This window comes from Monodon monoceros, unplaced genomic scaffold (assembly GCF_005190385.1).
Source record: "Monodon monoceros isolate NGI ecotype Baffin Bay Population unplaced genomic scaffold, NGI_Narwhal_1 Super_Scaffold_4, whole genome shotgun sequence".
Classification (NCBI taxonomy): Eukaryota; Metazoa; Chordata; class Mammalia; order Artiodactyla; family Monodontidae; genus Monodon; species Monodon monoceros.
In genome coordinates this window covers 69,008,409-69,029,922 of record NW_021703781.1, presented here as the reverse complement: position 1 = coordinate 69,029,922, position 21,514 = coordinate 69,008,409, and the positions used below count along the sequence as shown (strand labels likewise).

Sequence of the window (21,514 nt, the reverse complement as noted above, 5' to 3'; positions counted from 1 at the left end):
TTCAGGATTTATTTGCAGTTCTCCCCTACCCTACCCATTGAGGGCATGTGGTCATGTACTGTATTCATAAATTAGAATAATTTTTCCCCTTTAGTGTGATTATGTTGTTCATTTGAAATGTAGTTGGGTTCGTTTCAGTTTGCTCTCAGTTTCAGTCTCCCCCCACCCCTGCCTTTCTATCCTTATTGATTCCTATTTTTTCATATGTAGAGCATTAACGTGCTTCTATGACACAAAACTATACAAAAATATATACAGACAACCCTTACTCAGCCTGGCACTATGTTAACCAAAACCTTGCATGTCAGAACAGTGCAAAGCAGGGACACAATTCTGTTATGCAGTTAACACAAAGTGAGGACTGCCAGTAATATCATTTGGATCTTCTTTTTTTTTTTTTTTTTTTTTTTTGCGGTACACAGGCCTCTTACTGTTGCGGCCTCTCCCGTTGCGAAGCACAGGCTCTGGACGCGCAGGCCCAGCGGCCATGGCTCATGGGCCCAGCCGCTCCGCGGCATGCGGGATCCCCCCGGACCAGGGTGCGAACCCGTGTCCCCTGCATCGGCAGGCGGACCCTCAACCACTGCGCCACCAGGGGAGCCCTCATTTGGATCTTCTTTACTGTTTTTTATTTTTATCTAGTTTGGTCAATTAGTGAATAAAGTGTGTTTAAATCTTCAACCATGACTATTAATTTATCTCTTCTTTTGTAACTTGATTATTAGGTGCATATTTCTTCTTTTTTTTTTAACATCTTTACTGAAGTATAATTGCTTTACAATGGTGTGTTAGTTTCTGCTGTATAACAAAGTGAATCAGCTATACATATACATATATCCCCATATCTCCTCCCTCTTGCGTCTCCCTCCTACCCCTCTAGGTGATCACAAAGCACCAAGCTCGTCTCCCTGTGCTATGCGGTTGCTTCCCACTAGCTATCTGTTTTACATTTGGTAGTATATATAAGTCCATGCCACTCTCTCACTTCGTCCCAACTTACCCTTCCCCCTCCCCATGTCCTCAGGTCCATTCTCTACATCTGCATCTTTATTCCTGTCCTGCCCCTAGGTTCTTCAGAAACTTTTTTTTTAGATTCCATATATATGTGTTAGCATACAGTATTTGTTTTTCTCTTTCTGACTTACTTCACGCTGTATGACAGACTCTAGGTCCATCCCCTCACTACAAGTAACTCAGTTTCGTTTCTTTTTCATATTTCTTCTTGACATAGTGACTCTCTTATCATTATGAAGGGTCCCTCTTTGTCTTATAATATTTCTTGCCTTAATATTTATTTCATCTGATATTGATATAGCATCTACAGATTTCTTATTATTTTCATGGTGTGTGTGTGTGTGTGTAGATATATATCTTTTTTTAACAACCTTTTACTTTCGATCTATTTGTGTCTTTATATTTAAATTGTATCATATGTCATAAACAGTTGGCTCTTGCTTTTATGTGTATAACAATCTCTGCCTTTTCATTGGAGTGTTTAGTTCCCTTATACTTAATGTAGTTATTGATGAGGTTGTGTTTTTAGATCTGGCATTTTGCCACTTGTTTTTTGTCTCATCTGTTTTTTTTTTCCTCTCCTCTGTTTCTTTTCATCCTTCCTGTCTTGTGAATCAAATATTTTTTAGTATTCCATTTTAATTCCTTTATTGGCTTGCTAACTATAGTTTTATACTGTGTATATGGTTGCTCTAGGAATTGGAGTATGCATCTTTAATGTATCCCATATTCTTAGAATATTGTTACTTAAGGTAAATTACAAGAACCTCATAATAGTTTATTTCCATTTATGCCCACATCATCAGTGTTGGTCATATACGGGTATCCCCTGCTTTTTGAAAGTTCGCTTTACGCCACTTCACCTTTATGAAAGACCTACTTTAGTACCTGTTTTTGCTAACTGAAAGAAATTTGAAGAGGATTTTTACTTTTACAGAAATTGAAAAGAGAAAATGTCATTCAACCTTTGTTTTGCAGCAAGCTGACACCACCAAGCTCCTTCTCTGGGAACTACATTCAGCATCCCAGCATCAAGCCGCCATAGCTTTGAACTGTGTCTGTGAACATCTGTGCTTCATCTTGATTTATTTTGTGCATCCGTTAGCAAGATGTGTCCTAAGATAATTGCTTCTGCACTTTACACCATTTTTGCTTACAAAAAGTTTCATAAGAATGCTCTACTTTTGGATAGCAGGGGGAAACCTGTATATTACATTCATATATGTTATTAACCCATCAATAGTGTTATTTTTAGCTTTAAACAGTCATATGTCTTTTAAAGAAATTAAAAGAAACAAATATTTTTTGCATCTACTGTATATTTAACATTTCTATTGCCCTTCATTCCTTCCTTCAGATCAAAGTTACCATCTGGTATCCCGTTCCTCCAGCCTCAAGAACTTCCTTTAGCATTTCTTGTTATTTAGGTTTGCTGGCAACAAATTCTCTGTTTTTGTTTATCTGGAAATTTATTTTTCATGCTGTTGTGAAGGATAGTTTTCCTGATATAGACGTCTAAGTTGACAATTATTTTCCTTCAACACTTTAATTATTTCAATCCTATATTCTGATGAGAAGTCAGCAATCAATCTTACGGCTCCTCTCCACGTACAGTGTGTCATTTTTCTGTAGCTGCTTTCCAAGTTTTCACTTTGGCTTTCAGTCCTTTGACTATGTCTAGAGGTAGTTTTCTTTCTTTCTTTGTTTTTAATGCTTCTATTTCAGTGAACTTCTTGGATATGTACATTAATGTTTTCAGTCAAATTTGGGAAGTTTTGGGGCATTATTTTTTCAGATATTTTTTCTGCTTCTTTTTCACCTCTCCTAATGGGATTCCAAATTACATACATGTTGGGCTGTTTCATTTTCTCCATAGGTCCTTGAGGTTCAGTTTGTTTCTTTAAACTCTTCTTTTTTTCTCTGTGTTCTTTGGATTGAGTAATACTAATCTGTCTTCAAGTTCACTGAGTCTTCTGCTATCTCTAGTCTGCTATCTCCAATTTTTAATTTCATTTATTATGCTGTTCAGCTCTAGAAGTTCAATTTTGTACAGTTATCATTTCTCTGTTGAGAATACCTATCTTTTCACTCATTATTGTGTTTTTTTTTAATTCTTTGAACAAGATGTTCTTTCAACTCTTTGAGTATATATATATTTTTTTCTTTGAAAAAAATATATAAATGCTGCATTGAAGTCTTATCATCTGGGCCCATTAGGAGTCAGTTTTTATTGACCGCCTGTCCTGTTGACCATCGGTCATACTTTCCTCTTTTCTTTGATCAAAAACTGGACATTGTAGGTAATGAGTTGTAGCAACTCTGTATTCTCTTATGTTCTGAGGATGATTGATTTTCTGTTCTAGTGGGCAGTTAACTTGCCTGTTTTCAAGTTGCAAACTTTGTCTCCGTACTCTTCCCACCCTCCCCATCTTCTCAGCAACAGCATATATTTCTCTTCTTCCTTTGTCTTCCCACTGCTGCCTTTTTAGACTGGTACCCTAATTTTTCCTTCTTTATTTAGCAATCAGCCAAGGATTTGAGCAGAGATGGGACTTACCCGCTCAGTGATTTCTTTGTCTCCCCATAATTTCTAGCTGCTGTGCCGGCTCTGCTGGCTTTGCACTCTATCCTGATTCTTGAAACCCACAAGGCTTCAACTTTCTGCTGCTTGAACTACGCCACCGTTTTCCTGCAGCCATAGCCCTGAGCTATGAAAACCCCATGCTAGCAGTTTATACTCCTTGTTGCAATTTTATGAAATTAGACTGTCCTCTGCCTTCCGTGTGCTTTGGGAAGGTTTACATTATCTTTAAATGTGTTTTTAAAATTCTTTTTATCCAGTTTTTATAACTGCAGTCTGTTGGAGAGTTTGTGTGACCACTTCACCACTATTACCAGAAGTACTGTTCACTTGGTTTTCTTGTAGATGTTGTTGACAGGTATTGCCTTTGTTTTCCTGGTTGTTCTTTGTGCTTTAATGGGAGGATTTGGGGAGACTCAAAACCATGCTACCACCACTGCCATCCTTCTAGAACCAGAAATACATATTTTTACTTTGATTTTATAAGGCAAAGGAAAGGATTTAATTATGTGATTAAACTATTTTGAAATAAAATCAGCTGTTTCTTTTATTAGGTGAGGCAGCTTCAAGGTAAAAATTTGGTAGAAAGAATTAATACTTTAAGTAGCATTATATCCATATTATATAGTGAAATGTTTAGTTCTTCTATAGAGAAGGCTGTTAACATGGAATTTTGAAATTCGTTTACAAGATGAGCAGTTTTAGAAATTAAAACCAAGGAAATATTTCTAGCTTGCATTTGTTTGTGGTCTTCCATTTATTTTAGTATTGAGTTTGATTATATTCACTTGTTTATTTTTGACTCAAGTGGTAACTGTTTTTTTAAAAATTTTATCTGAAGTAAATAAGGCTAAATATTAACTCCCCGCCACCCCGAGTAGTTGGTAAATGTGTGTTCCTTATACTCTGCATTTATTTTAATGTTTGACAGTTTATCTTTTTTAAAAAGAGAAAATATCTAGCTAAACTTGAATATATTTGGGGGCATGACTCTACAAATACCTCTGTTGTTACTAATAGCGTTTACTTATTACCTGCAATATATAATATATGGTAGGTACTTTGCATTCATTATTTCAGCCCTCAGAACATCTGTATGAGATTAGTATTATATCCATTTTATAGATGAAGAACTGAGATCCATAAGTTACTTGCCCAAGACCCCATAGCTGGAATTTGAATCTAGGTTTGTTTGACTTCAAAATCCTTCACTCATTCTATCTTCATAGCCTTTTTTTAAAACTTGTTGAAGAAAAAAGTTTTGGTTCTTAAATTTTTCATATTATGTTAGAAGTATATAAATTTTGGAATTTTTTTTTACCTATTTGAAGGCAAGTCATTATATTTTTTTAAAAATTACCTTTTCAAGAAGATCTTGGGATGTAGAAATGTGCATTAGTAATGAAGCATCATTAAGATAAAGGCTGGGGCTTCCCTGGTGGCGCAGTGGTTGAGAGTCCGCCCGCCGATGCAGGGGAATTGGAAGATCCCACATGCCGCGGAGCGGCTGGGCCCCTGAGCCATGGCCGCTGAGCCTGTCCGGAGCCTGTGCTCCGCAACGGGAGAGGTCAGAACAGTGAAAGGCCCACGTACTGCCAAAAAAAAAAAAAAAAAAAATAGATAAAGGCTGAAGTTGTTACCTTCATGGAGGAGAGATAAAAGGAAATTAGCTCAAACATGAGACATTTAAATTTGTGTAAGGGAAAACTTCCACTCAGAACGAATTACTTGGAGCTGTTGCTGAATATTACTCCTAGTGGTTTTTAAGGCTATATAGATCTATAATCATAAAGGCCTGCTTTTGACTAGAAGAAGACTTTTCAGAAGATTCCAAATTTAGAGTTCATTTGTCCTGGGTTTATATAGGTATTCTTTCCCCACCTCCTCTTTCCTAAGATTACTGTGTTGGAAAATAGTATTGTTTCTTTTGTAATTGTACAGGCATAGCTCCAGAACACCACAATGAAGTGAATATGACAGTAAAGCAAATGACATGAATTTTTTGGTTTCCCAGTACATATAAAAGTTATATTTACACTATACTGTAGTCTGTTAAGTGTGTGATAGTATTATGTCTAAAAAACTGTACATACCTTAATTGCAAACTACTTTATTGCTAAAAAATGCTAACCATCATCTGAGCCTTCAGCGAGTCATAAAATCTTTTTGCTTGTGGATAATCTTGCCTCGATGTTGATGGCTGCTGCGACTGATCAGGGTGGTGGTTGCTAAAGGTTGGGGTGGCTGTGGTAATTTCTTACAGTAAGACAACAGAAAAGTTTGCTGCATTGATTGACTTTTCCTTTCACAGATGATTTCTCTGTAGCTTGCAGTGCTGCTTGATAGCATTTTACCCACAGCAGAACTTTTTCAAAATTGGAGTCAGTCCTCTCAAATCCTGCCATTGCTTTATCAACTAAGTTTATGTAATAGTCTAAATCCTTTGTTGTCATTTCAAAAATTGGTTGAGTTTGCCGTCTTACATGGGAATGATTGGTGGTGCCCCAAAATAATTATAATAGTAGCATCAAAGATCACTGATCATAGATCACCATAACAAATATAATAATAATCAAAAAGTTTGAAATACTCCAAGAATTAACAAAATGTGACACAGACACGAAGTGAGCAAATGCTTTTGGAAAAATGGTGCTGATAGACTTGCTCGATGCAGGGTTGTCACAAACCCTCAATTTGTAAAAAAATGCAATATCTACGAACTATTAGTAAAGCAAAAAGCAACAAAGCAAGGCACAATAAAACGAGGGTATGCTTCTATACCTCTACTGCTATTGCATACAGTAAAACAGCTGTTTTAATTCTTCTGATGTCTGAATTGTAAAAGAATTTAAGAAATTAAGTATGAACCCAGATGACATAAAGCCAACACTATGTTTTAAAATGCCAAACTCCAAAATGTTTAAGTGCAGTGTTGGCATGCTATATACTTATATATGATACTTCAACAAAAGTGAACTGTAAAATGAACTGTGGTCAGAAAAATAAGAATTCAAAATAGTGTTTTATCTGAACTTTCCCTCTCTTTGCACCATTATTCCACGACTGTCAATTAGTTCTTCTAATGAATTTATTGAAGATGTCTGAAGGTGATATTAAGATGCACTGTTTTCAGAAATTGCTGTTTATATATGGATTGCATAGAAAGAGAAATTGAAGGCCCAGAGACAAGAGGTATTTAGATTAAAGGTGAGGAAGTAAGTTCTTGAAAGACATGTATTAGTAGAAACAGGAAGGGATAACTGGTATAAGTAGGATAGGGTTTAGTGAGTGACTGAATATGTGGATGTGTATAGGTGGAAGAGGCAAAGGAATGTTAAGAATTTGAGTCTAGGAGAATTATGGTCTCATTGACTTTGATTTGGTCATCAAGTATTGATTATTTTCTAATATTAGAGATATAAAGATCAAGACAAAGCTTCTCCCTTTCAGGACTAGTGGGGGAAATAGAGGTGCTTGTTTCAGAGGGAGATGAGTTTGACTTTATATGTCTTAAGTAGTAGGGCATGGTTAGATTTCCTTGTAGAAGTGTTCTGCAAACTTGACGGTTTAGACATGGAGAAGGAGAAAGATAGGGACTGGAGATTAGGTTTGGAGGTCTTCGTCATAGACAGGGAGAGTTAAGTCCTGGGTGGGGATAATTTCCAAGGGGGAGGAGTATAGACCAGAGGTAAGCATATATAGGAGGTCAGCCAAGTTTAATTCTTTTCACAACCCTTGAGTTGATATTTGACTCCCTTCAGGTGTGAGATTCTCCTTTCAAATTAAGTTTAATCATCCAAAAAAAAAAGATTTTTGGTTTTCACTTTTGATTATAAAAATGACTGTCTTATAGAAGAGTGCACAGGGAATTCCTTTCCTTTTCTCAGTGGTTTGGTCTTGAGTCATATAAATTCTCTCTCTTTGTTTCTTGATAGGTGATGTTTGTGCTTATGCTCAACATCATGAGGTTTCAATATACCTTTGCCTTTAAAAAAAATAAACATTTTGAAATTGGAAAGAACTTTTATAGAGATAGTAGCTCTTTCCAGAGACAGATGTCTAAAGGCAATTTTTCTTTGCCTTTTTTGTTTGCAGTACAGACTCCTACTCCTTTAGGAAGTAGTAATAGTAGAAATGTATTTGTACTCATTTCTTGCTAATTCAATATATGTTGAGTGTTAATTTTACTCAAAATATGTATTAACGAGTGACTGTTGCTACTTGTTTCTGGTGATTATATAATTTGAATAGTAAACCTTTGTTTAACTCAAGACTGAATTGTAGATGTACAATGAAAGTGGATACTTTTGTTTTAAATGTTCTATGTAAACTAAAGCAAATGCCTTCTTAATTCACCCAGTTGGCTGGTACTAGTGGTATAGTGGAAACTCCTTTCTGGCATTTCTCTAGAAAATTATATGTTTTTCCAAATCAGTCAAGATATCATTCAAGAAATCAGGAAAATGAGGGATACTATTACTATTCTTCTAAAAGGATTAAATCTTAATCAACATAGAGTCATTAGTAGTTGAAGGAATCCACTGATTGCAAGTCAAAAGCAGGTTCAGGAAACGCTAACATAGGAATTATGTCCTGGGAACCAGATCTGGTGCTTGTAGGAGAGAAACAGTCAATCTAAGCAGTCAGTCTCAGGTATCTCTTTTTCCCTGTCTGTTGCTAATGGTGGGTCATTCTTGCAAACAAAATAAATATTAAGACATTTATACACATAGTATACTTTATACAGATCCTAAGAAATAATACCTTTTTAAAAGAAATAAGTTTTCTAAGCAAAATAGATCCTTACTAAATTGGCATTTATGACACATGCTTTAGTGTAGTGTTGTTAGCTTTTCTAGAGTACTAGTAATGTTTGCTCAGTTTTTCCAGAATATTCACCATTGGCTACAGATCTTTGTAACTACTTTAACAGAAGAAATGTAAAGAGTAGAAGTGAGTATTGTGGAGTGCTCTGACATAGAATCAGAAGTTGATCTAAAATCAGAATTAATAAATGCAGTATCTATTTCGATGGCAAAATTAAATTCAGGGTAATCAGACAAAATATTTTCATCCTTAAGAAAAGAAATAAACATCTGAAGCAACATAGAGCCTAACAACCCAACCTAAAAGTGTTTTTGGAAGTACTTTTAATAGTTGATCAGTTGCTTTTAAAATGAAAGTTTTCTGTATCTGGAATATTTGTCACAAAACAAAGATCAAGGCTATCTGATAGGGCAGATAATGTTTTATGTACTTTAAAATTTCATTGTTAAGAATGATAACTATTAAATGTTAAATATTGGTGGTATTTCAATATTTTAAATGATTTTTATTTGGAATTTATTTTAAGGGACCCTTCTTTTAATATTTTCTGTTATCAAATGTCAGCATCAGATAAAAATCCATTTTATATTTTATTGAAATACGTAATTTTATTGCAGTGTATTGATTCATAGTAACAATAAAACAAGCATTTATTATTATATCTTTTTGTAACAAATCTCTGAGACTTTTGATATAACCCTAATGAACGCTCATTATTCTTTTTCTCTTTAAACAGCTTTATTGAGATATAATTCACATACCATACAATCTATCCATATAAAGTATATGATTCAGTGTGTTGTAGTATGTTCAAAGGGTTCTACAGCCATCATCACAATCTAATTTTAGAAAATTTTTGTCCCTCTCAAAAAAACTCCATACTCATTAACAGTCAATTCCTAATCCCCCTAGTCCTCTTCCCCCAGCCCTTACATAACCAATAGTCTACTTTCTGCCTCTATAAATTTGCCCATTTCCAGACATTTCATACAGTACGTGGTATTTTGTGACTGGCTTTTTTCACTTATCTTGTTTTCAGGGTTCATCCATATTGTAGCAGGTATCATTACTTCATTTCCTTTTGTTGCCAAATAATATTGCATTGTATGTGTATGCCACGTCTTATTTACCTGTTCATGAGCTGATGGACATAAGGGTTGTATTCACTTTTTGACTATTATGAATGATGCTGTTATGAACATTCATGTCAAGTTTTGTATGAATGTATGCTTTCATTTTTCTTGGTTATTTACCTAGGAGTGGAATTTCTAGGTCATATGTTAACTCTATGTTAACTTTTTATGGAACTGCCAAAATAATTTTCAAAGTGGCTGCATCATTTTACAACCCCTCCAGCAATGTGTGAAGATTTTAGGTTCTCCACATCCTCACCCATACTTGTTATTGTCTCTTTTTTAATTAGCCATCTAGTGGGTATGAAGTGGTATCTCATTGTGGTTTTGATTTGCATTTCCTGATGGCTAATGGTGTTGAGCATATTTTCATGTGCTTATTGGCTTTTTGCATATCTTCTCTGGAGAAATGTCTATTCATTTTCTTTGTCCATTTTTAAATTAGGTTATACTAGGTCCTTACGAGATACATGATATGCACATATTTTCTCCATTCTGTGGATTGTCTTTTTGCTTACTTGGTGGTATCCTTTGAAGCACAAAAATTTTAATTTCAGTGAAGTCCCATTCACCTATTTTTTCTTTTGTTACTTGTGCTTTTGGTGTCCTATCTTAAATCATTGCCTAATCCAAGGTCACAAAGATTGGCTTCTATGTTTTCTTATTAGACATTTAGGTCTGTGACTTATTTTAGGTTAATTTTTGTTGTGCGTTTTTAAAATGTAAAAAAAGGTGTTATGAAAAATATACAATGACTTATGATTTCAGGGGGAGATTCCAAGCATTATGCTTTCTTATTCCTGAATCCTGTAATATCTGTTGAGAATTTGAGAGTACTAGCTGGTGCATAGCCTTCTCTGCATGACCGTAAAGGCCTTTAGGTAGTTTGCTCTTTTGGACACATGGTGGCAGCAGAGCTTTGATGAATGAAAATTCTCATTTTCCTAAACTTAGAATTTTATAATTATGAATCTTTTTTAATGCTCTTGGCAGTAAATTGTTGAGCAGTAAGTTTAAATTGCCTTTCAGATTAAAAATTATTTAAATTTATGAACTTTTCTTTGCCATGAGTTTATTCTGACTTTTCAGGTTATGAAACCAGTTTGTGAGGTATGGACATGATTTGCTTGAGTTCTCCAACCTTAGGACACAATTTTCTCTTATTACTCTAAGGTCTTTTAACCACTTTTCTTTCATTATCTCACTCCTATCCCTATGATCTTCGTGTAGAGATAAAGTAATAGAGTAGCAGTCAAAATGTTGATTAATGCTAAAGATAGTCTCAAACTTACTCCTAAAAACATTGGCAGACTTACATTCTGACTTAGAAGATAGATAATATAGAAGTTGAGCATGTGGGTAACAGTTTTTTCCTTCAATAAGAAAAACTGTTTTATGTCATCTCAAGATTTGACCCAAGATTTCCTTTTTAGATCTGAATATTAAACAGTAAAATTAAGTGATACAATTATTCCTTGACAGTTATTTTCAAGATAATAGAAATAATAAACATTTATTGAGCACTGACTGTTTGCTAGACACTATGCTAAATGCCTTATATGCATTGTCTTTTATTCTCACAACAACTCTAAGAGGTAAGTTTTATTTTTGGCCTGAATTTTCCAGAGGAAGAGATGGGTTTAGAGAAGTTAAATAATTTGCCCAAGGTCCCATTAGTAGGTAGAGATGTACGTGTATGTATGTGTGTTCATAGCAACTATATTGTACTATTTTGTGTTTAATTTTTACAGATATGGTATCATACTGTATATATGTATCACCCTGCAACTTATTTTTTAAATTCAAATCTATAGCTGCTTTGAAAATCTATAGCTTTTGCTACTGTGTATAGATATCTGGTCAATTTGTTTACCTCATGAATAGATACTACTTTCTATTTCTTTGATTTAGCTGCTGAATAACAGCTTGTCCTAGAATTTCACCTAATTTTTAGCTTTACTTTTCCAGTAGAGGGTATACAAAGTGTTTAATTAAATTTTTTCCTCTGTTAACAGAGTAATTTATTACTTTTTAGTATAATGATCAGAAAGAAAAAGTTTAATACATATAATTGGTATAATAGTCCCCTTGTTTTATTTTATACTGCAGGTTACTTATTTTTGGATCCTATGACAGAGAGGCAAATATTCATTGCACACTTGAGCTGAGCAGTGGTGTTTGGGAAGAAAAACAAAGGAGTTCTATTAAGACGGTAAATAGATTTGCATAGCTTTACATCTGTATAAAGTTTATATTCTATAAGTGTTATTTTATTAATATTTATGTATCCTAGAGTTATTTTTGGTCATATGCAAATAATTATGAATAGCTCTTATTTGTCTTGTTGCAATATATCCATAATAAAATGAATCATGTAAAACTATAGTATTAATTGCTTGCATAAGAAACCTTGTCTAACTAATTTTCCTTTTATAACTTTTCCTTTTATAACTTTTTAACTTTAAAAACTTTTCCTTTATAACTTTATAACTTTCCTTTTATAACTTAAAAAAAAAACTTTTATAACTTGTTTCATAGTTGTGGAATCAGAAGGAAATGATTCTGAACACCTTAGAAAGCATGTAAATTCAGAGCATTCATTCATTCATCAGATATTTCATGAGCACTTACTTTGTACCAGGCACTGTGTTAGATGCTGGGGAAACAGTTCAAGACAAGAGACCCTGTTTTTGTAGTGCTGTCATAGGGAAGAGGTTTGATAATTGTCTGCCTGTATAGAGAAAGGATTATAGGAGGATGGGGTAAACCTGAGAGATCAGATCAGTTAGGAGGTATTTAGGGGGAGGTTGTTGGCTACTTTAACTAGGTGGTAGCCAAGGAAATGGAAAGAAGAGAATGGATTTGGGACATACTTTTGGTGTGTGAAGGACTTAGAGTTCCAGTTTCTTTTTTGATCTCTCTCAAAAGAAACTGTCATCTAAGTTGCAAGTCTTTGAAAAAAATGTAAAGGCTTTTAAAATATTTTAAGTGCTATAATTAAAAATACACAAAAACAGTGCTTTACTCTCAACATTTTGTTAAAATTTTATTTATTTATTTTTGGCTGTGTTGGGTCTTCGTTGCTGCATGCAGGCTTTTCTCTAGTTGCAGCGAGTGGGGGCTACTCTTCATTGCTGCGCCACGGGCTTCTCATTGCGGTGGCTTCTCTTGTTGTGGAGCATGGGCTCTAGGCGCATGGGCTCTAGAGCGCAGGCTCAGTAGTTGTGGCCCACAGGCTTAGTTGCTCCACTGCATGTGGGATCTTCCCAGACCAGGGCTTGAACCCATGCCTCCTGCGCTGGCAGGCGGATTCTTAACCATTGCACCACCAGGAAAGGCCCTCTCAACGTGTTTTAATTGGACTTGTTTGGGTTCTTTGGATTCCTAAATGAGTAAAAATTGTCACTAGTTATTAGCTAATTTGTTGAGCTAATAACCAACAAACAAACAACTCAACCAAAGTTGAGTTGGTGTTTTCTTAATATTCTGCATAGCAATTTTAATAGCAGTTATGTTGTGCTTCTTGGAATTTGCATAAATCTAGTTGTCTATTAAAGATTTTAGAGCATTTATCAAGATGTTGTCTACAGAATTTCTTTATTAAGCCCATGAAGTTTCACAATGAAAATAGAATCCCAGAATTTTATGGCTGAAATAGGGAAAAAAAAAAAATCAGTGTCCCAAAGGGATCCTCAGCCTTTTTTTTAAAGAAAATTTATTTAATTTACTAAACATATACTGAAATATTGGGCTGGCCAAAAAGTTCGTTCGAGTTTTTTTCACACCATCTTAGGGTTTGGTACTAATAAAATTCCAAGAGTGATTTTGGGACCCCCAGACCTCTCCAGAGTTGCTTTTAGTCTGTTTTAAGGTAAGATCTATTTAGCACGTCAGTAGTTTTTTGCAGGAATAAATTATAGTTGTGTTCTTTAAAGCTGTATTTAATAAGTTAGATGTTAAGCTGTTTCTATCACATTTAACTCTTAGTGGCAGTATAGCAAATCCTAATGATTATTATTTGTAGCCAATATTTAGGAAAACTCTCTATTATGTCTTCATTATACTGGTGAATAGGTACTTTTGAACTGTACTTACTACCTAGCTGTTTTATAGTAGTATTAATGTGCTTTTTGGTATTTCTGGGATAGTCTGTTATTCTTCATAGCATTTTAAAAAATAGTTACAAAAAAAGAAAATAAAATAGTTACAATTCTCTTAAATAGATACATAAGCATATTGCCATGCTCTCAAAAATTATGACTTTTAATGGTTATGTGGTATTTTTTTGGATGCCTCTTTGACTTTTAAATTGTTTCCAATTTCTCCATGTAATAATTGTGAACATTCTTATATAAAAAATTGAGCAGTGTGAAATTCTTTTGGAATAAATAGAGTAATTTTAATGAGTATGGGAAAGTAGGGAGAAGTAAAGCTGGAAAGGGAGGATGGGCTGACCCCCAGAGTTTGAATGTACGACAGTAGCTGGGAGAATAGGATTTGGGGCATGGGAATGACAGGGTCAAAATAGTTTCTTTTAGGAAAATCTCCCCTTTCTCTCATGGTTGTTCATGCCACCTTTAAGTTACATCTCAAGCAGTTTGAAGCAACTCCTCAGAGAAAATAACCAGCTTTATAATTTGTTCTGAAATAAATAAATACATGAAAAAGCAGTATTGTTTTGTCTACGTATGAAATGGTCATAACTTGCTATTGGCATTTTCAGTTTCCTTTATTATACTTGCAAAAATATGAGATTAGACAGCTTTAATATTTTGTAGCAAAGGTTAGTAAGACTTTAATCTGGAGTCATAATTTTAGATCTCAGCATATGTCATAGGTAGTTTTGGAGAAGGAATTCTAGGTTACTAATTACATCTGGTGTCAAAACCGTCAGCAGCACTGACGTGTCTCCAGGCACTAAATTACATATGTCTGAATTTAATAACTCTAGGGAGGAGAATTAGAGTGTTTCTCAAGATTACACAAAGCATTACAGAATAGGATTTGATAATTTGAGATACATTGCAAATTTGGCTAGAAAAAAGTACATCATTAAAAAAATAAGTATGCTAAAAAGTATTTGAGTTTAGAATCTATCTTTGTATAAATAAATAATTCAGATTTAGGGCTTCCCTGAAGCCCTAATGGGGCAGTGGTTAAGAATCCGCCTGCCAATGCAGGGGACACGGGTTTGAGCCCTGATCCGGGAAGATCCCACGTGCCATGGAGCAACTAAGCCCGTGTGCCACAACTAGTGAGCCTGCACTCTAGAGCCTGTGAGCCACAACTGCTGAGCCCATGTGCTGCAACTACTGAAGCCCGCATGCCTAGAGCCTGTGCTCCGCAACAAGAGAAGCCACCGCAATGAGAAGCCCGCGCACTGCCACGAAGAGGAGCCCCCGCTCACCGCAACTAGAGAAAGCCAGCGTGCAGCAACGAAGACCCAGTGCAGCCAAAAATAAAATAAATTAAATAAAATAAATAAAATTTAAATAATAATAATTCAGGTTTAAATCGGTTTTTTTAATTTGAAATTTATTAAGTGAAGTTAGCCACCAATTTCAATGAATATGCAGAATGAAAGAAAAATTAATTACGTATTTTAAATATGCCTTTGAGTTTTTCAGACATTTTTTAAAGCATAATGTACCTTATCATGCTGTTAAATTAGGGAAGATCAATAATAGATGGAAAGTTTTAAATTTGTAGTATTTTCACAAATATGGGGTGGGGGTGGAGATGTGTTGGGCAGGTGTGGAGATGGAACAGTTGTAATGCAATAGCTGCGAGTCCTAGCAGAATCTAATGAATAGTGGCTTAAGCAGGAAAAGGAATTATCTGTCTTGTGTGATAAGCCCTGGGTTAGTATGGCAGCTCAGCACTATTGTAATCAAGGAGCATAGCTCTTATTGGCTTTCTCCTCCATCATCCATAGCACAGGGTTTTTGTCTCCACGGTTGCAAGATGGCTAATGTACCGCTAGGTTCATCTTTCAAGAAAAAGGGTGAGGCGTAAGGCATGCCAAAGAGACATGTCAGCCAGGTTTTGGTTTTTTTAAATGCTTTCCTAGAAGTTCCACTTATATCTCATTGGCTAGAACTAAATCACGTGGCCTCCCCCAGCAGTAAGGAAGTATGGGGAATCATTTTAGTTTTTCAGCCTTAGTAGAGGCAGAAGGCAAGGGAAAAATAGTTACGAATGCCTTTTAGGAGGCCAGTCCACAGTCTTGCCACAAGAAAAATTCAAATTTATTTGATGACTTTTTATTTTTAATGGAGTTTTTCTTGAATTGGGATATCAGGGAATAGCTGAAAAGAAGAATTTAATAAATACCCTGCATAGAACCTACTTGCTATTTATTAGATATCTGAGGAAAGTTTGGATCAAAATCAGACACTTAGGTCAGTGCCCTGCTTATTAGCTCATTTGCACAATGAAAGAGCTCATAGGGTAAATGAGGTACTTTGTGGTAGTGTTTGTTCCTTAAAAATAATAAATAAGGAAGATTCCTCATGAGAATCCCATAAGATTTGATAGCAAATAAGAAATTAGGCTTAAACAAAAATTATAAGATCATCTTGCAAGAGATGAGAGGGCCAATACTAAAAATATGTTTACCTACACCAAAAGAGACAGGGCACTTTATGATTTATTTCAGTCTGTTGCATTATGCAGGTTTGGCGATGATAATTTGCTTTCCTTTCACTAAGGAAGAAAATTCAAGGAGTTTTCAGATTTTAAAAAAGTTTCAGGCCATGATATTTCAGTAGGAAACTTTGAAAACAACTGTATAACTCTAGAATTTATAGTACTTATCCAATAACATTCACAATAAAATTAATCTGACATATATTAAACATATTGAGTATACGTAATCATTATTATATGCATGGTAAAGCAAACAGATCTCATAAATGTCACATAGACACACATAGTTTTTAAGAGGGAGAGATCCTGAGTCCTACCCTCCCAGAGTTGGAGTTCCCTCATCTTTGACCACCCACTTGCTTTACCCTTAGCCCCAGACATAAAATAGGTTATCAGTAAATGTTCTTTTCTTTTACTCTCTCTCAACTATCCTGCCTGTACCATCCATGTCTTCTCTTCCATCATTTATCCCCACTGTCATTGGAGTCTTCAAACATTGTTTTATTCTTGATGCAACCTGGAATTCTTGAGGCCATTTGGAGAGAAGAGAAGAAGGCACCATGAGTATGAGCTGTGGAACCTCTGAATCTGGGAGTTCTGGAGTAGAGGAAGAAGCACTGGGGGCCTTTTGGCACCCAGCTGTTCAGTCTAGTTCTTCCCCTTATTCTCCATTCTGAATAAAAGGAGTTATGAAAAGAGTTTTAATTTTAAAAACAAGCTTTTTAATGTGCTCTTTTTTTTTTGCGGTAGGCGGGCCTCTCACTGTTGTGGCCTGTCCCGTTGCGGAGCACAGGCTCCAGACACGCAGGCTCAGCGGCCGTGGCTCACGGGCCTAGCCGCTCCGTGGCATGTGGGATCTTCCCGGACTGGGGCACGAACCCGTGTCCCCTGCATCGGCAGGCGGACTCTCAACCACTGCGCCACCAGGGAAGCCCTAATGTACATTTTTTGATACTAACCCTATTCCCTCTCCTTCCATCCTACCACAGTATGCACTCAGACACTTACTTGATAGCAGTTGTCCTTTGTAAGGGTCAAGTCTTTCCTTCTCTAATTAGAGATAGAAAGCTAAAAATCTAACTTGTTAAGTCAGTCCATTGGCATAAATATGTCACTGTCAAAGAGGAAGGAAGAATATCGATTTCTTCCTTTGAAGTGGAGATGAATTAAAAAAGAATCTTTCCTGAATATATTAGGTGGACAAAAGAGAGATCCTGGAACAGTCATGTGTTCATTGTAAAAAGAAGTAGAAGCACTTCATGTCTTATGTAGCCCAGTATGCAGGTACCAGAGGGAACTACGGTTAAAGACATTAGGAAATGTCATATTTCAGATCTGTCTGAAAAATAAGAAGTAATAAATTCCTGAAAAGCATTCAGCAAACAACTTGGGGAGAGTCCATAAATAATAATTTGGAGCTCTTAATCAGAATGAACATATTCCTTTCAGAGGGTTGTATGGTGTCAGCTGGCAACTTGAAATTGGGCACTGCTATAGGAAGGGCTTTAGATGGGGTCTACTGCACCCAAAATTATGAAGTCAGAAGAATTATCTAGAGTCTAGACTTTATCTTTTTGTTTGATTTGAGTGGTACTTTTCCTTCTCTGTACTGCTGCTTCCCCATCAAAACCTCATTTGTTTAATATATATAAATTTATTTATTTATTTTTGGCTGCGTTGGGTCTTTGTTGCTGCATGCGGGCTTTCTCTAGTTGCAGAGTGTGGGGGCTACTCATTGAGGTAGCTTCTCTTTGTTGCAAAGCACGGGCTCTAGGTGCGTGGGCTTCAGTAGTTGTGGCACGTGGGCTCAGTAGTTGTGGCTCACAGGCCCAGTTGCTCTACAGCATGTGAGATCTTCCCAGACCAGGGCTCATGGTGTCCCCTGCATTGGCAGGTGGATTCTTAACCATTGCGCCACCAGGGAAATCCCAAAACCTCATTTTTTGAAAGGATCTGATTCTGAGAAATAAATAATTTATATCAGGTTCCCTTCCATTTTCTTTTAAACATACCCTTACAATTAGACATTTGAAGAGATGATGCTTACTTTCTAAGAACTGTCAGTGTAGGGAAAGAGACATTTGAACCAAATATGTCACATATGTAATACTTAAGAGTCTATGAAATATTGATACTTTTACCGTATACAAAGAGCCAAAGTCTTTTGCCCGTAGGATCTGTACTTGCTCCCTTAAATCCCACTACCTCGAACAAAACTAGACTGTGTGTGGTATTCTGATAATTAGGAGACAATTTGGGAATGGTGTTAGTGGAATCATTTTAGAGCAGAGGCAAGGAAGGCTCTGAAACTATGGGGAGATGGAATTTGAGTGGAAAGGCCTTCATAATAAGATCAGCCATGTTTAAATGCCAAAGATTGAGCCTGATAATATGCCTTATCATAAAGTTCAGTGAGTCTCCCTTTACTTCCAGAGTAGAGGTTAGGGCCACTGAATACAGGAAACATTTGGTAGAGGGAAAGTAGTCATTTTGGAGAAAATACAATGTATAGGGAAATCTTTCCTGTCTAATATGAAGATGCCAAACAAGCATATAGAAGAAATGGAAACAGTAAATGCATTCTTAACTTTCAGAAAGCTTTTGATGAAGATCCATACCAGAGGTTCCCAAATCATCTAATTACTAGGAGAATATTTTGTCACAGATAGATCTGCATTAAGGATAGGGGAAACAGGGTAAAAATGACCAGGTGTGATATCCTGAATGATTGAGTCCGGGACTTTGATCAGTTTTCACAAATGATCTAAAACAGCACTGTCCAATAGAAATAAAATGCCACTTACGTAATTTTAAGTTTTCTTCCAGCCACATTTTTTAAAGTAGAAATTCACAAGTAAACAATTTTATAATCTTTTATTTGACCCATACACCTAAAATATTGTCATTTTCACATGTAATCAACATAAAAATTAAGGAGATTTTTTTTTTATAGTCTTTGAAATCTGAAGCGTATTTTACACTTATAGCACATCACAGTTCATCCTAGCCACACTTCAAGTGCTCAGCCACATGTGGCTAGTGGTGACTGTATCAGACAGCACAGATGTAGAGGGAGCAACGTACAATGTAATATTCAGATTTGCACATGTCATTAAACTTCTGTCGATAAAACATGCCAAGTTAAAAGGTACAAAATTGAGAAAGCTCTCTCAGGACAAATATGTAAGAAAGAATTCCAAACTGCCTAAAATATGTGAGATCTAGGCTCCCTAAAGAAATAGACAGTATATCATTGTACCTCCAAAACAAGACAACTTTTCATTAGAGTGGGTGTCACAAAATGAATATGCTTATTTTAAAACTATGAAGTTCTCAGAGAGAATAAATTATTTGTACATTTCTGGTTTCTATAATACAAGAAATTTATAATTGCTAGATAAGGTGGGGAGAAAGAACTGAACTTTATATGGAAATGAGATAGCCATATAAAGATAAATGGATGGGAAAAAATTAATGTTCTTCAGCTGAAAAGACAAAGGTGGGTGAATGATTAATGGAAGCATATAAATATAAAAAGTAAACAATAGAATGATCAACAGATTTACGGAGCAAGGAACTAAGTCTCTGGGTCTATGAAGATAAATCTCATAGCGCTAATGATAATTACATGCTAAATGCTAAAAGAAGGGCACTTAAAAGGTCTTTGGTAATACTGCATACTACGTACTTGCTGATAGACTTTGCAGGAGCACAAATATGCTATATTCTATTTATGCTATGTGTCCTGCACCTAGTAGAATTCCTGGCATGTTGCAGTTGTTCAGTGAATGTCCTGGGAGGAGGGAGGGGAGGATAAGTGGCCTTCATGGCTCCATACTTCTCACAGGACAGGCTCACCATGCTTCCAGCTTCTGCTTGATGCTCCAGCCCCTGGCCTCACCTAATACTACTACTTCCCTCTGTCCTTCCAGCCAAAGGGTGGTAGTGACTATCTGAGACAGAGTTGCTTCACTGTCTCCTGTTTGGTTCTCAGTTCTTCCATCACTGAGTAGCCATTTCCTCCAATTAAAGTCCTTCTGTTTCAGATATTTATGTGTGTCTGCCTTCTTATCAGTCCCTAACTGACTCACCAACCAATCATCATTTCTCTGGGAAACTTTTCCTAATGAGCATGAAACTCTTTGGTAATATTTATCACAGTTGGGAGTTTTCATTTATATTTGTATGATAATTTGATTGGGGTTATCTCTGCCAGTATCTTCCTTTACAGCAGATACCATGATTGTTTTTGCTTTCAGCACTTGGCATTTAGTGGGTATTCAGTAAATGTTTTTCGGAACACTGAAGCTGTCTGTTTAGCTATGAGCCTCCATTTACCCTTAACCTTTTTTCTTCCAAACTTTCAGCGTGACATAGTCACATTTCTGTCTGTTTTCTTCCTTCAAGCCTGTCTCTGTTGTATGGTTTAAGCAAATAAAAATGTTTAGGTTGAGGAGGTCCACAAAATTAGATTTACTGCTCAGTATTCCTTCTGTATAAAAAGCCTGGTTTTTAGAGTAAGGAGTTTACAAATATGGTACATAATGGTATAATGGCATTATTTAAAATATCAGAAGAGCTTCTTACCCAATGCGTGTAGTTCAGCATAGCCTAAACAAAATGACTGTGGGATCTAAAATTTTACTTGCCTTACTTCCCTTTTAGTTTTGGAGAGTTTTAGAAGTTCTTGCTGAATGATATTTGTCCGTGAATTATTGAGTGTACATACAAAGAGTCTCAAAGAACTCCCTAAAGAACTGTGGTTTCAAGTAAGAACATCAGAGACAGACAAATTTATAAATACATTAGGCTAGATGCTTCAGAGTTGGCATTTTGGTGTGTTTGTTTAAGGCCAGATGCCTTGCAGATAGTATTATTTGGTGCTCCTATTTAACCATTTGCCATTTACAGTCTTAATCTTGTCAAAAGGAAGAGAAAGATTAAAGCAAATAAAGCTTTTTTTAAAATGTCAGTTTTTATGAAAACTCTGGTTTAGTTCCATTTGATAATATTTGCGAATACAGTAGGGACCCAATGAAATTTTAGCCATATGTAATGTTCTATAATTTGGCTTCTTAAATAAACTAAATGCCTTTGAGCTTTAGTAGTAAATCCTATTCAGCATTTCCACTCAAAGTTCATCTTGGTTAGAAATGAGGGATGCAGTTTTCTGTCTCATATTTTCTAAGTGTGTTTAATATAATTGTGAAATTCTGTGAAAAGAGTAGAAACTTAGGTTAAAATATAGAAGTGTCTCCAAATCAAGTCAGTGTAAGGCACTGGGTATGAGAAAGAAGAAACTGAGTATGAG

At 35.7% G+C, this 21,514-nt stretch overlaps 1 protein-coding gene across 1 annotated transcript in view; it reads left to right on the top strand.

Moving 5' to 3' along the window:
• PDZD8 (PDZ domain containing 8) overlaps positions 1-21,514 on the top strand; it is a 92,127-nt gene that overhangs the window by 36,159 nt on the left and 34,454 nt on the right. The window contains exon 3 of the mRNA XM_029245302.1: positions 11,665-11,767. Coding sequence (XP_029101135.1) covers positions 11,665-11,767 — 103 coding nt within the window. The remainder of the gene's footprint in view (positions 1-11,664; positions 11,768-21,514) is intronic.